The sequence below is a fragment of the Parus major genome, chromosome Z, assembly GCF_001522545.3.
Source record: "Parus major isolate Abel chromosome Z, Parus_major1.1, whole genome shotgun sequence".
Lineage (NCBI taxonomy): Eukaryota > Metazoa > Chordata > Aves > Passeriformes > Paridae > Parus > Parus major.
Window position 1 is genome coordinate 69121634 of NC_031799.1, and position 16363 is coordinate 69137996.

General features: G+C 39.8%; 1 protein-coding gene across 2 annotated transcripts in view; it reads right to left on the reverse strand.

Annotated features, from left to right (window-relative positions):
* Nucleotides 1-16363, reverse strand: part of MCC (MCC regulator of WNT signaling pathway) — a 187776-nt gene that overhangs the window by 132124 nt on the left and 39289 nt on the right. The window contains exon 1 of one of the 2 annotated variants that reach the window (XM_015652950.3): nt 7837-8571. The exons of the other annotated variant lie outside the window; for it this stretch is intronic. Within the exon in view, the coding sequence (XP_015508436.1) occupies nt 7837-7893 (57 nt within the window). The 5' untranslated portion in view covers nt 7894-8571. Of the gene's footprint in view, nt 1-7836; nt 8572-16363 lie in introns of those variants that run through there. 2 annotated transcript variants of the gene reach the window in all.

Consider the following 16363-nt stretch of genomic DNA (forward strand, 5'->3'; position numbering starts at 1 on the left):
CAGTTAATTTATATGGGAAATCCTGACATGGGACTGCCTAAAGCAGGTTGCCACCATTGTCAAAAAACCTTTACCAGCCTCAAATACCCACACCAAACCTCCTTCCCTCAGAATCTTTGAACTCAGAGACCACCACAGAGTACATAAATTGGTATATTATTACTACATGGAAAAGTCAAATTAAGCCTTTCCATGCTACTTGAGAAGCAGAAATTCTCATCACAAGTAAAACCTGCACCTTGAAGTATCATGCAATGTCATGAAGACAGTAAAACCTAAACATAAGGAAAACACCTTGAAGTGACAAGAGCACATTTCCTTTTCCATCGTACATAAACTACTCAGAGCCCCAGAGGAGGAATATAGTGACATCCCACTGTAGGTGACCAAATCTATGATGCATCCTTTCTTCAGGCCCTCTCTTCCCACATACACAGCACAGAACCTTCTGCCTTTGCAAACCTTAACCTTGAACAGGACTCTGACAAGATGTGCTTCTGCTCAGGAAACCATTTATTCAACACAGGAACAAACTCAGCTTAGACCCAGAGACAGAGACCCCTGAACAAAGGCAGGATGATGGGTTTTATGGGATAGAACCAGGGTGGAGTTTAAAATTGGGGTCTAATAGGGACAGAGCAAGGGAGAAACCCCAGGGGCTCAAACTCAATCAGAACCCCTTGGCTGCCACCCCAGGAGGGTCCAGGGTGGAGCAATTCTTCCTGGGATCACAGGGCCCATCCCCTGAGGCAGAGGGTGGAATTTACTTCTCTCACTTTAACAATGCTTATCTGAAACGAAATCTTTGCCACCCTAGGTGAGGGCTCACATTGCAATCTATGGATTCTTCTTTCAGAATCTTTTGTTTGTGTGCCCCTTTACAAACTATAAATCCAGAGACTGCAAAGGAATACATAATACCTTCTAATTGTTCCCACACAGAGGCATGTTCTGGTCCAAGTCTGATCAAAGGCAAAAACACATTTTACTTTTCCAAGTTAGAAGAGAAGAAGGGGAAAGATTAAAGTCCTTATTTCCAAAAAATCTTCCAGGAATGAACTCTGGCTTTTTTATCTATGTATAAAAACATCAAGTCTCTAAAAGCGATCAGACAATCTAATATATTGTTAATGGTACTTCACAGCATATATTTGTACTAATAGATTTTTCAGCATTTTTTCTAATTTTTTTTTTTTTTAGGAACAAGGAATATTAGAAGATCAGGCAGGTAAGTTACATAATCTTTGTCTTTTTTTCATTAGGAGGCTGCAGAAGTGCATTATCAGTGCTAACAGTGTCTGGCCATTTTGACTAATCTTTTCATAGTGCTTTAATTTAGTAATAGCCAAGCCTGGAACACACTCTGCGCCTGGTAAGCAGCTCAAACAAATCCAGTAAAAAACATTTTCTTTGAAGTCACTATGTTTTTAACACTGGAAATACCATGCACACTGTAAATTACATACATTGATCATGTATGTAATTCAGCTTCAGCTTGACTATGGACCCAGTCTAAAAGTTGCATTCAGATTGATAGTCACTGTCCAGGAGCATGCCCATTAAAGATTAAAGTTTACCACTGAATAATTTTCTTTAAATTATTATAGATACACCAGTGTAACAGAGACACACAGGAGTTCTTTAAAATCTGTGATTATGTTTCACATCTAATGTCTCCACACTACTCATGACAACAGCATGGGAAAATGTCAGGTTTGCAAGGTTAACCAGAGCTCCAGAAAGCCCATGTGAACTGGGAAAGAGGAGAGAGTTCACCCAGAGATTTGCAGACTTTACCTCAGCATCTCTGAAGCACTAAAGCTGAGAACACTCTTGTAAAGCTACAGGTGTTTCTACATCCAGATGGAAGTTTTACTCACCTCTCCACTAGAAACCGTTTAAGAAAGTTTCTTCTTAAGGTACTTTGATTTAAGCATACTGGGTTTGTGATGCTCACTTTTCTAAGAGTTTAGCAGGTCACACTGTTCACCTTTTTTGCTTGCCTACTGCTAAGGAAAAAATCAGTTATGCAACTTTATCAAGGTTAAAATAATTTTAAAATATGCCATGTTTGCTGTTTGATAACCACATTCTACTCTGTTCTATTGTAAGGCTGCAATATTTTAAAGGATTAATTTATCACATTCCCCCAAACAACCTCTGACTGGGGAAAATACACCACCTCTGTTGACACCCTTCTGTGTTACAGCCTGCAGAGCTTACACATTGACAGCCAAGGCTATATCCAGTAGCAAAGATGGAATTGCAGTAGAAAATGGTGTTTACCTGCTCATGAGAGGTATTGGAAATACCATGGCACATTTGTTGTATGACCAGAGACCATTTAGGAAGTGGATGAAGTATTAGGGTGATATTTACTCACTGATTTTCTTGGAAGACCACCAATCTCGGGAAGATAAACAAGTGTTTGGGATTTAATCCTGCCTTGAAACACATAAAAAAATCTCTTTCCCATTCCATCAGTGCTCTTTTCCTGCCTCTAAGTACAGTGACAGCACAAACTGCTGCTTGTTCTAAAGAAAAAGAGGCACACATCGTAAAGTACCTCAGTGTGGGGATGTGTTGCATCGTGTGTTACAACAGTGTCACAACCAGGAAGGGTTAAACCACTGGTGACAGAGGTGGGAAATCAGTGAGATGGGTCTCTGTTTATTTAAACTTGGGAATCCATTTATTAGGGTGTCACCAACACAGTAGTTAACCCAGCATAATCCAAACACGGAGAATTCTCAACAGAGGCAGGGTGGTGGGTTTTATGGAGTCGAGCCAGGGTGGAGTTTAGGGTCTGGGTCTAATAGGGACACAGCAAGGGAGAAACCCCAGGGGCACAAACAAATAGGGCCCTGCAGCTAGAGGGGTATAGGAGGGGTTAATGGAGCAGAATACAACGAATTGCAACACAAGAAGGGAAGAACACCTTGGGACACCCCATAAGGGATCTGAGGGTGGAGCTACTCTTCTCAGGCTTATAGGGCACATCCCCCAAGGCAGAGGGGTGGAATCCTCTTCCCAGGACTTAAAGCCATGCCTCTCACTTTAACACTGCCTGCCTAAAATCAAATCCTTACCTGTTTGGGAGGGGGTACTCCACAGGAATGTTCACTGCTGAACTCTTCCTCTGCCAGGAAGGCTTTGAGTGACGTCCTGCTCCTCTGCTGGTTACACACCCCATCCCACAGTTCACTCACATTCACTGGACTTGTGTTCACAACTTAAAGCCACGCAGCCCCTCTTATTTCCACAATTCTCCTTCTACAGCGTTCTTCATCAGAGTCCAGTTTATAAGTAAAGCAGCAGTGGAATACAAATTTGAGAAGAAAGTGCAATATTGTCCTACTGTAAAACTACTAAAAAGTCAGAATTTAAGCCTTCCAGATGTGGTCATTTCTTCACCTGTAAGCTTTTTGATTAAATCCTTCATACAAACTCATTATTCTGCTTCCTACACAAACATCAGCTTTTAAGTCTATCCTTCCTTGTCTCCCCTAAATTTTAAACACCTTGTTGTTGAAACAAACAAATAAGTTAGTAATTTTTCCAAGACAGACAGCCCACTTGTTTATTCCAGTCAATGTTAAAGGGTTAAAGAATATGAAGCTGTAGCTAATGCTGTCACATATGACATCTGTATCCTAAACACCTGACCTCCACACATCAAGAAGCAGAAAGTATGAAGTGTACACCTAAAGCAACATGCTATCTCCTAATTTCGCCATGCAGAAAATAATAAACTATACTTTTTGGATATTATACACCATCAGCTCATGCAGTGAGTGCTAGAACACAATAAACAGTAACATTATACAAATCAGCTGCAATGATGAATGTATTGCTTTACTATAATACCAGCCCTTATACCATTACAAAATCAGGCACAGTCTTATTACCAGCAAATTCACAAGGCTCACTTAATGAAAATTATACCCAAGAACATAGCTTGGCTTTTAATTCAAGGATAAAATTTAACTCTTAAATATACAATTGAGAAAAATATCATTTAAGCTCAGCACTTAGCATTTCCTTCACATTCTTGAACTAATAATTTTACTGTCCCAGCATTAGGCATGGGCGTAACTGCTGGCCACATTTAGTCCAACAGGAATACCAGGTCAGACCACAGCTCCCTGTGTTTCAGCACACCATCTTCATAGTGAATGGCCAGGGGAGCAGATAAGATCCGTGTTAGTATGTAAGGGATACCTCCTCAGAATGCTAGAGTTTAAAGCGAGATAGTGCCTTTGAATTTGGAAGAAAATACAGATTACACAATCCAGCTCCTTCTAGATGAATATCTCTTTCTGCAGAATACATCATTTAATAGGTACAAAGCATTTAAATTCTGATACAAAGTTTCATTTTCAATGATGTAAAAACCAGTCTGTAATTATGGGCACCCCACTTTTAACCTGCACATGTTTTCAGTAAAATTCATTATTTTGGCTTTAAAAAAATGTCTTGTGTTTACAACAAAGGCTTTCAGAATTGTATGAGTAAGAAATTGAACGAATCCAGTGAGAGCTTTCATAATTTGGGTATTAGGTTATGCATAAAAATCACATCCTTCCTTGATTCGAGCCTTAAAGGCAATCTCTGCAAACTGTGTTAAGCCTTAATATGGACAGTGAAGGCCCATTTAGAATAGAACTTTTAGAACAGTAGAGCTTTTTTGGCCACTGTTACTTACTTAAAAAGGTACCACAGACTATTGTAGATCCTCACAGACTACACAACAGTGTTGGCCTCTCTTACTGTATCTAATATATACCAAAAAAAAATCCCAAACCCCAAACAAACCACCACATCTAAGATCACCTTGTTATGTAAGAACAAGGTTTCTTCTAAATCTCTAAGCAGGTATAACATGACAAATCTAGCATGCAAACAGCATACTGGATAATTTTTCTTTTCTTGGACTTGAAACTTGAAGGCAATGAAGAGCAGAAGAAATGGGGTAACATGAACTGACACGTTTCAGTAACAAAGCAGCTTGAACAGAGCATGAGTTTTGTGGCAGTCTGAATGACCTACAACAGAAATTGGATCTTTTTTTCTTCTGCTTTCTGCATGACCTTTGGATGGGGGCAGGTGAGTAAATAAAGACTACTAAGGTCCCTGTTTACCCAGACAAGAGTTTAGGAATGGCAAACATCAACCATACACCAGTTTCTGCAATCACACTACACCGTGTCTTGAACAAGAAACATATTCTTTAATTCTTGCCAAAGAGAGATGTAAATCTCAGGTAGAAAGTTCTAATACAGATGGAATGAATTGCAGTGCATTCATTTTCTCTTTTGTCTAATGTACCCAGTCAAGAATGCATTGGTTACACCTTCAGGGTTTTGTGTAGCTTTCCTGTTTAATAACAGTAGTTTCATGCCTAGAGCTCCACGTACTGAGATAAAGAGATCAAGACACCTGCACAAAAACCCACTGTGCATCACATGAATCATAGTATTTCTTGGTTTGTTACCAAGTTTGCTATTCAGATATGTACAGCAGTAGCAGCCCACTGTAAAAACATATGAACTATCTGTAGAGATAGAGCTGCAGGTGAACACAAACTAAGGCATCACTCATTTAATCAAATTCCTGTTGTAACCATTTTTCCATCATTCAAATGAACACAAGGCTACTGTCCATTGATCAAAAATAAACATGGTGTATAGAAGACAGCCAGAAAGGAAGGAGCATGGCACAGCAAAGATGGGAAAAAAACAGCTACATAAACTACAGATAAAAGCTTTACCCAGGGGTTTTTACCTTCAAGTTGAGAAAGTACCAGTCACTAAAAGGGAAAGGTCTAATAGGAGCATAGAAATTACAGAGAGCTGTTTGAGAAATTAACATTAGGGCTGAGCAGCTACCTACTACATCTCAGAGTACTTACACATCTTCCTCCCTCTGAGAGGAGGAATACAATGTTTTTGCAGGCCCCCCCATGTTTCACTGAAAACCTAGCGCTTTACCCAAGACACAAGTCTGCTGAAGCTGATCCAGCCCTTCTTGGTGACTGGCTAAGGCTCACTAACACAAGCAGCTCAAACTGCAAAGATGAGCAGCAAGCAAATGATGATATGGAGCTGGGGAAAGGTATGAGTTGTATGATCTTCTCTTCTATGTCTACAGTCAAAAAGGGGCCTACTTCTAACCCACCTGTAGCACCAGAGTACAAATATGAACTAAGGAATGAAGAAAGCTTGTTGGGGGAAAAAACCCCACCTAAACAATGACAATGTTGCATGGTCACAGACTCCTTTCAATACTGCCCATGTTAAAACATCAGAAAGAAAAGGTATTTCTCAACAACAAAAGTCTTGCTCAGTCAATGCATGAAGGAAACATGCATAAGTAATTTCAAGGTAGCAATGTAAGTACCACCTGCTCCAAATATTGACTCAAATATAAATTCCTTGAGACACTCCATGATCTAGGTCATCTTGCAAAGTCTTGAAAATTAAATGTTGAGGGGATAGAAAGCAGGGATCACTGTCAATAAATCCACAGCCAGAAACTGACCAAAAGTAACCCAGGCTTTTATGCTGAATTTATGAACCGCCCTTACGCTGCAATGCCAATACAGAATTTCTAAGCAATACTTTGAAAAAAAGTAACACAGAAATAATGAAATTTAACTCTTTTAACTTAGAGGATAAATATTTATGACATTTCTTTTGCCAGAACTTCCCAGTCACAAACCTACTGTCTTACTGTATGGCAGGTTACAGCACTTGCCTATCTCACATATTTACTGTGCCTCCCCCTACATTTGTTGTTTCCCTCACTAGCCCACTGTTTATTAAATGTTATTCCATTTTTATTATTATTCCATTATATACCTCAGTGTCTCCTTTCTCTATACAATTAACTCCAGGAACTGTCATTTCTCTTATTCTGCCAAGCATATCCTACCTAATACTCCTTAAAAAACCAAACATACAAAGGATATGTCACCGTAAAAGGTGTATCAAAGAAATGGGCAAAAGGAACAGAGAAGCACTTCAGTTAAACTGGGACAAGACAGACTGCAGATTCAATTTCCTACAAAATGACCATAATCAAATGACTGGTATTTCATAGCATAACTAAATTAGCAGCTCTCAGCAAAGCCCATAAGCTTTACACATCTAAGACACTTCAGTGACAAAGCAGTAACTGACAAAGTATGCCACTTCTAAAATATTTATTAAGAATTTGCATAACCTCTGATATGGCTTTAATTTCAAATTTATTGAGAACACACATAATCATATTACACAAAAAACACCCACAACTAAGAAGTAACAGTTTTACTATGGTTTCCAGTGGAAAAGCAGAAAGTTTCTCATTACTTTTTTTTTTAGGCAAGGAAGGAAAGTAACCTAATTCATCTAACCTAAACGAACAGTATCACCTTGGCTAAATACAAGCAAACACAACTTCTGCCAATGTTGTTTTCTTACCAATAAATATTTGTCATTTGCCACTCACCCCACCTCCCTCCTAAATTAATCACCATCTGTTTAATCGCAGCTGAGATCTCCATATTTCACCTACTGCAAAGATGAATGTTGGGTATAAACACAGTTCTTAGAGGGAAGGCAATCACTGCTGCAGGGTAACAGGAAAAATGTCTCTACATGGTTGCAATAGTTAGCCTTTCACCACTCATTCAGAGCAAAGCAGCAAAGAAGTTCAGGTCATTTCCTGACTGGCACAGCAAGTTATAGCAAGATACACATTCTATTAATTTTTAATTGCATTGCTTGCAGACCGAATGCCCGAATGGGGAATGTTTCTTTTTAAAGCATAAAGAAGGGCACTGAAACTGCTTACCTCACTCAGCTCTGCAGGGAAGTCATTTCCATATTTCATAGCAACTCCAGAATTCATGATTAGACTTCTCAGGGCTTGATGATTTCTGCAGATTTTAATGCTTCAAAGTTTTGTTCAAGTGGTTCAATACTTTCTTCTCCAAAATTTTTCTCTCTTATACATTTTGCTCTAGACAGCCATTTTTACTCCACAATGAGAGTTTAAGTTAATGATGCAAGATCTTCTAAAAGAGCCAAACTGGTTTTGACTTCACAGACAATCCATTGCTGCGAGAGATTTGTTAATAACGTGAAGTGCTTAGAGAATGCAGGGAATGAAGTGCTTACCAGGATCCCAGGGCTGTCTTAGTCCATCTACAAGGCATGCTTCATCTCTGCTGTGTGTTTTATGCTGCTCTTTTCCATAGCTCTGTTAAAGGGCATCTTCCAATGCCATTGAACATACGCAGAAAAATTTGACAAGCTTCACACAAGTTCACAGAGAAATTCAAAGGAGAGTGCTGCTACAGTCCTCAGTATTTGGGGAGGCAGAAAGGAAAAAGAGAAGAAAGCTCCCTTCTCCTAGAGAAACGAATGCTGCACTTCACGCTAAAGTTTCCCCTGCCAGTGAGCCTGGAGTTTAAGTGGTTTATGATCAAACACAGCTGTCTTGCTGCTGGCTAAAGGGTGCATGGAAGGGGCGGTGCCAAAGGGAGAGCGCAAGTGGGAGGATGGGAGGGAGGGAGAGCTACAGAGAGTTCATTTTGGAACTACAGGCATCTCTCCAGCTTTCTGCATACTAATTACTATACAGAAAACTATAGAGCTAAGTAACAGGAAACACCACCTGGATAACAATAAATTGGATTCCTATTTCCCTATTCCTGTGCACAATTAAGTGAAGAAGAATGGTGGTTGAGAGGGAGGTGGGGGTTTGTAATGATTTCAAAAGGTCACAGTAAGCCTGAAAGCATCATTAGAATGCTGCAGATTTTACATAACACACTGACATTTTATAAAGAGTTCAGGAGATCCTACTGTAAGAAGGGGAGAAAGAAGCATTTGCTTTCAACATTCTGCTGAAAATCAAGGAAAAATCCTTAATAAGCTGGATTTGTGTTTATGTTGTACCCATTACAAGAAATGACGACTCTTTTTCCCCTTTTGTGCAGGTGAAAGCATGTCACCATGCTTTCACCTAAAGCATGGTGACAGCCCCGCACACTTTTTGACTGGATTCTGATTTACTTCTCGAGTCAGATGTAGGAAACACAATCCCCTGCAGCTGAAATTTATCTGATCACCTTAATACAATATATTATTGAAGTGCCAATTCACTAGAAGTAGTTAAGATCTAGAACTAAGAAAAGCACACCTATATTCCCCTATGGTACTAGAGAGTGGTCACACATCCCAGGTCCCTGTCCTTCCTTCATGCCCAGCACCAGGAATTGCAACACATCTGTAGTTCAGGAATGCCACAATCTCTTCTCAAGATGTTTTACCTTCATCCTTCAAGTCTTCGGTTTGCTTTAGCACAGTCTGTATTTTGTAGTTTCCCTTCCTCTTTTCATGCCCCCCTTGCATTGCCTTTACTCTCCATTGTTTTCCCCATCGAGTGCATCACCCCTGTCTCACCTTCACATTCAGTCTGCCTCTGTGTTCAGTTCTTCAGTGTACATTCCTCCTTATTCATCTGCTTTGTTTCCCACATATGTTTCCAGTTATGGCCCCGAAATCCCGGCGAAGGGCTGCACTGCTCTCTGCTGGCAGAGGGACGGTGTCTCACGGCACAGGGTGACACTGCATTGTCCCCTCCAGTGGGTAGGGAGCCAGGGTGGGTAGACTGCAGCGTGGGAGAAGCATATCCACAGCACTGTGGGTTGTACACTGATCTCCTGTGCATTAAGATGTGATTAACAGGGATTTGTACCCAGAAACAAAGGTGTCATATAGTGACTTAGCTCATTTTTCATAGAGAAGTTAAAACCCCACAACTTCCATTCCAAACTTCCTACAGCTCACACAGTAGATTTAAAATGTTTTATCTTTTCAAAGTTACACCTTTAAAGACAAAGCAGTCTTTTGAATTTTGTATCACTACCCATATTAACTTTATTTTCCCATTTATAATCTGCTCTCAGCTTTGTCCAATTCTATCACATCTATCACAGGTTTACCAGCAGAGTGTTGAGACTCAGTATCAATACTAGGAATAAAGTTCTGAGATTTTCCTTTTCTAAAGGAAAGGCCATATTAATTATGGTTCAATACATTGCACTTCTCATGCTCTGTACCTATAGTGCCAAATACTTCCCTGCTGGCTGTGAACAGGCATTCAGAAATTAAAAGTTCTGATTTGTTTTCTTCAAAACTCACCACTGTTTGTCCATTTCTGGCAGACCAGATGGTACTGTATCCAAAGCATAATGGTGCAGGACACTTCAGGATCTGAACTAGATCCACTCTGCATTCTACACCTATGCTACATAGTTTTTTTTCTGCCTTTTTCCTACTCTATGCAGTAACATCATAGAAAGAGACAGAGACAGACTGAAAAACAACATCAGAATTCACAGCTTCAAATGTGCCTAAGAACCTGGGAGATACATGCAGGTACTTTCAGAACAAAGTTTGTTTAAAAATTAGAAATTAATTGTAATTCATGCGCAAGTGAATGAAATGGTTAAAGCAAACTCTGATGAAAAATTATTTTACTTTAACGCCAGCTGACTCCCATTGCAACCTCTGCATACTTGCACTGAGTGGTACGGGATTAGACATTTCTCAGTTGGAAAGCTTCAAGCGTTAACTAACCCATAAAAACTGGCAACACTTGTTTCAACATCCTTATAAACTTTTCTGTGGAGGGCTAGGTAAGACTAAATGTAGTAATTCTTCTGAAATAGTTACTATTATATCACATTTTTAAAACTGGAGCACCAGGAACATATCCTGAACATCTGAAGATGTAGAACTCGTTCCTGTGTGAAATGTGATTTTTGTCTAGCATTTCTCTAAGTCCATTAACTAACCAAATGAAAACGTTACATCACAAAATCAAATTCCCAGCTAGACCTGCCCAGCTGTCAGCAGGCTGTTTCACCGCTTCCTAACACATGTGAGTGACCTAATACAATAGCAGGGTACTAAGAACTGTGTTTCAGCTAAAGTATATTTTCCCACTGGCTTGTGCCAAAGGCAGGCTTCAAAGCAAACAAAGAAAACCTCAAGTATGCCAACTTTGCATTGCCAGGAAATGAACAGAGCACCTCGTGACCCAGTGAGAAAGGGGCCTGTCTCTGTTGTTTGGCAGCTGACTGACTATTCTCTCAGTGCCTCAGTTCCCTGCCTAGGACAGCAATGCTTCCTTGCCCTCAGCCTTGTTCCTACCTCCTTTTTTAGCCTCTACAGGCAGGGAGGGGTTTGGACTGGGAGTGGAAAGAAGAATCTCTTAACCTGCAGGTGTTTCTTAGCCCAAGATGACAGAGTGTCAGTGGATGCCTCGGTGTGGAGGAGGTAACAAGAAGCTGGTAACAAGAAAATGGACAAACCTGACCATCAGAGAGGCTTTCAGAAACAACATCCACCAAACACTTTCTGTCTGAGACAGAGACACTGGCCTGGGCTTCCACTCAATTGCAGGGCACTTCTGATCCATTACTGCCTTATGTACTGCTAAAGCACTCATGATGCACATACGGCTTGTGGTAAGTGCATTTGCACAGACAGATTCTTCCCAAGATAATTTCAGAATTATGCAGCAACAACCATTAGTGTGGCCAGTTTGCTGATTGTTGAACTAATAATCCTATAGCCTCTCTATTACATTTGTTTACTCTCATTCAGCTGTAGAAAAAGAACCATTGATATATATCTGGGATTCACAGAGGATTTCTAGTTTATTGATTGTATCTGAATAAGCATTTAATAACACTTGCTCTATCACCTGGTGTGAAAGGATTTTTTTGGGACAAGTGACAACTCTGTCATCCTTTTCACCTGTATTTATGAAAGTGCCACAAAATATGCAAAACACTAGCACTGTCGTTATTTTATAAGATGTCTCCCTCATAATATGTCTCATTAATTACAATAGTATATTTACTTACAGTTACTGGAGCAGTTGTCACACTTGGCACACATGAATATTCTGTCCTTGTTTCAACAGTTGTAGAGTGAAAACTACAGTATATAAATAATTATATACTAAATATGTGCATGTCACACATTCTTCAGCATAGCGTGTGCCACTTTCTGAAAAGCAGTTTCACTCTGCATGCAACATGCAGATCAGCTGATCACAATTCCAGGATGTATGAAATAAGGCCTTCTTGGTTGGTTCTGTTTAATTAGCTCTGTAATTGAAATGCAACTAATTGAAGTCCACTGAGCATTTAGCTACTGTTCATTTGTTTCAATATCATCCCTACAGTTAGAGCAGCACTCTGCACAATCCAACATACAAATAAATCACACCTGCAAGTACTGCAAATCTGCTACAAACAATTTGAGTACAATTTTTTTTCTTCTCATTCTTGCACAAAACACACTGGCATACTGCCAAAGTGTAAATTTCCATGGAGAAAATTGCACTCAGATTAGCATGAAAGCTAAACTTGGAAGCAGAAATTCAATACAATAGTTGGATAATGTTTCCAGAAAAGTCTTTATTCAATAACACTAATGCACTGTGATTTAAGAGGGAGAGGCTGAAAGGGATGGTGGATTCATGATGCAAACGCTTCTCATTAGTGACAGTAAAGGTTATCCACCTAGGCTAAGAGAAAAAAATCCAGTGCATTTGAAACAATTGGAAATAACCTTACACTGAAAAATTAAGCTGTCTCTGAAGAAAACATAAGCAAATTATGGATGCTGAAAGCAGGCAGGGCGAACAGAGCCTGTGTGAAACGAAGTCACACAGGCTTCTCAGTCTGGCCTGAGAAAGCATAAGAAAGGATCTAAACAATCCTTGGTAGATGACAACAATCTGCAGGTGTTGTTTAGTCAAGGGGTGGTGTTTCACTTATGGTGATGTGTTGCTTTAATGACCAATGAGAGTTTTACCTCTCAGACCTTCTTGAACATCTGTATAAAAGATTAAGAGTAATAAACTTTGGTCTCTTGGACAATGAAACCAAGGGAGTCAGTGTCGTACTGCTTTGCCATTCCTAATATAGTGCAATATTTTTCTTTCCTTTAATCAAACATTTTTCTTTCCTTCAATCAAACCATCTCGATTAGTTTGATACAGATAATATGTCTAGAATAATATAATTTCAAAACAGCACTTCAAACAGCTACTCTCACCTGTTCACCCTTCCTCAGCTACTCAATCCACTTAAAAAGTCATGTCCTTGACCTGACCAGTCTCCTTGGGGGTTCACATTCGATCCTGCTTTCCATCCTCCAGTATTTCACGCCATGAAACCACTCACCAACCTGTCAAACAAACACTCTCATCTCCTGTCATTTCATCCAAACCTATCACATTCATTTGTATTCCCCCTGACCCCACAGAGCCTCACCATCAGCTCAGAATGGGAAAAGGACTAGGAGTCAATGTTTGCCTGTTATTTATGTTGGTGACTTGTCTGTGAGGTCAAGGAGAGACAATAGCCATTTCTATGTCACAGCCACCTAATTATCAACACTTTATTTTCTCCTTGCTTAAAAACACCAACAAGGCCATTCTGTAAACTACAATTCATGCCATCGTGCTTTTACTTAGTTTCCCTTCATAGTCCATCATTCCTCCAGTTATTAACCATAAGGAAATTAATTCATTTCACTTCAGGTCCCTACTACCTTGGTAGCCAACTTCTATTTCCTCCTGTTTATCAGTTGTGAACTGAATCTCTTCCAAAAGTTTTCACTTTTATAGAAAGATTTGCCAGGACTCCCCTACTAAGTCTCTCCTATTTTTCCCAGTCTCTAATAGTGAGGTTTCCTCCATTCCCTCCTTACTCCTAACTTCTCTTTTGTTTTGTATTTTGTCTTTCACAAGCTCTCATTTCCAGATCCAGTCCCCATTCCACAGTTTTGATCATGCCTCTGTGAATATTCAGCAGCCCTTGAACTATACAACGACATCTGTGTATAATTATTTTTCCTAACTCCAAGATTTCTCTCCACTCTGACTTTCATTACCACTGGCGAACTGAACACTCAACTCCCTAACCTGGAGTGTCCTGAACCATGGATCAATGGTGAGTTCCCACGAAGAAAGGGAATGGAACCTGGCTGCTGGACTACATCAGAACTGTGCTTTGACTCATCATCCCCCACCTAGCCAAGCATCCCATTTCACCATGTGTGGAAAAGATCTCTATATGTTTAACAGATTAACTGTTGGATAGTTTCTGACTACATGTGTATATACACACATACATATATACATTTATGTCATGGAGTTACTTTACCTTTAAGAAAAGTTGAAGTTGCTGGGAACTGCCTGGAGTCTTTTCTCCTGACCAATTATTGGTCATTGCTGAGAATTGACAGCAGTTTAGGCCATTGAAAAGTGGGATCAACTTGTGAACCCTACCTTAAAGTGTAAAACCAGAGCTCTCTTGGTTCTCTTTGTTTCCTGGCTGTGAAGAGCGTGGAGCTCCGGCCTCCCGTTCCCAGTCCAGGCCATGTGGCCGGGCGGGGACAGGGCTGGGCCTGCCGCGTCTCCCGGCCGGGAGTTGCGGGCCCTGCGGAAAGTTTTCCCCGGGCTCTGGCTGGGCCGGGCCGAGCCGATCTCTGGCTCGGCTGCAGGGTTTTTGCTGTAACTAAATTCACTAGAAACTGCTGAGTGAAGAAGGAGAGAGGCTCTGGGCCTGCAGCAAGCAGAGACGGTGACCACACTCTCCAGAGCAGCCATGAGGAACTCTCCATCGCAGACGGCTCCAGTTCCTGCACCAGCCGAGGCCACAGAACTATCTACAACATCTACAACAGCCTGGGCAAGATTTTAACTCTTTCATTACCCAGATGAGACTTGCGGATTAATCTTTTTATCCAGAGAGAAAAAAAGAGAGTGATCAACATGAAAAGAGACTTTATAAACTACCAGTGACAGGAAAGAAAAGAAGCTTCAGAAAGGTAGAGAATTAAGAAGATGCTTTAATTTAGCTGAAATATCTTTCTGTTAAAACTATGGAGATGGACAATGAAGTCCTGAAAAGAACGCCTTTAATTCATGGTAAGTATCTAGGGAGGAATAAAGTGTTCAAAGTTTAACTTGAATAATTATAGTATAGTGAAGTGCTGGGAGATTTGAAGCCTTGAGAGGCAATGAGAAAACTGTTGTCCAGTGAAGCTCACAGAAACAGATGAAGAAGACTTTTTTGCCTTTGAATAATTCATCCTTAAAAATGTTATCCCTCGACTCATGGCCCATACACACCTCAGAGTGATGTGAAAATGGGAGGAGTGGGCTCTGATAACAGCAGCTCTGGGCAGCTGATATCAGGGCAATGGAAAACTATAACAAAAATAGTTTTCTTGTGAGAAACTCCATATATTAACAGGAAGAAACTTCTGTTTCTCTACAAGGACTGGTGAAAAGACTATAGCAAGAATTGGGACTGTTTTAACCACCAAAGTTCCAAAGTTTTTGTCTCTGTTGTCATGTGAACAAGGGAATAGTGGGTAGATAGGGCATGAAAAGGTTTTTCTGGAAGTTTATTCTGGTGTTCTTATTATTGTAGTTTGTCAATAAACTTTGTTTATTCCTTTTAAGTTTTATGCCTGTTTTGCTCTTGTTCTAATCCATATCTCACAGCAAGAAATAAATAATTTTCTTAGTTATTGGTTTTAAACCACAACAACTTATTTCACCCATTTGTGTATGTTCAGTGTGTGACATTTGTATATATCCTGTACATACTTACACAAACTACTGTGCACACATATATACTTTCATACATGTGTGTACACACACCTAGCTGTATCTATACATCTGCCTACCTACCTATATGTATTTGGGTCCACTGAAATGTTCCACTTATCTTCAGTTTGACGAATTCTGGCAAATGCAAAGCAAGTATCTGACAGATCCCTGCTTGAAGCTCTATAAGACTTGCTGGCATGACCACTTAAATTACAAGAATGTAAACTTCTCTGACCACTTAAAGGTTTGGGGTGCTTTATTTTAGCAGAAATTATAACTAAAATTACTTTAATAATGACATGAGCTGAAATAATATATTGAAGCATCTTAGCAAATCAAACCCCCTTGTTTTCAACCAGATCTATTTTATGATTGTTGTAACTGAATTCCTGCCCTCATCCACGTTCATTAATTTATATATTTTGTGTTTGCATAGTTTAGTAGATGCTTATGAAGATCTACAGATCATGTCTCAACTCCCTACTGCCCAAATTACCAGTATTTTTTTTGTTTTTCTAAAGATCTGGTATTTGTAGGATTTGTTCTCTCTGTGGACAGCTAAACATACAATTCTGTATGTTTACAGAAAACTCTGTATTCTAAGCCAGCATATAGATCTGGTCTATAAAATTAATTTTCCCCTTCTAATTGCTTTACCATATACAAT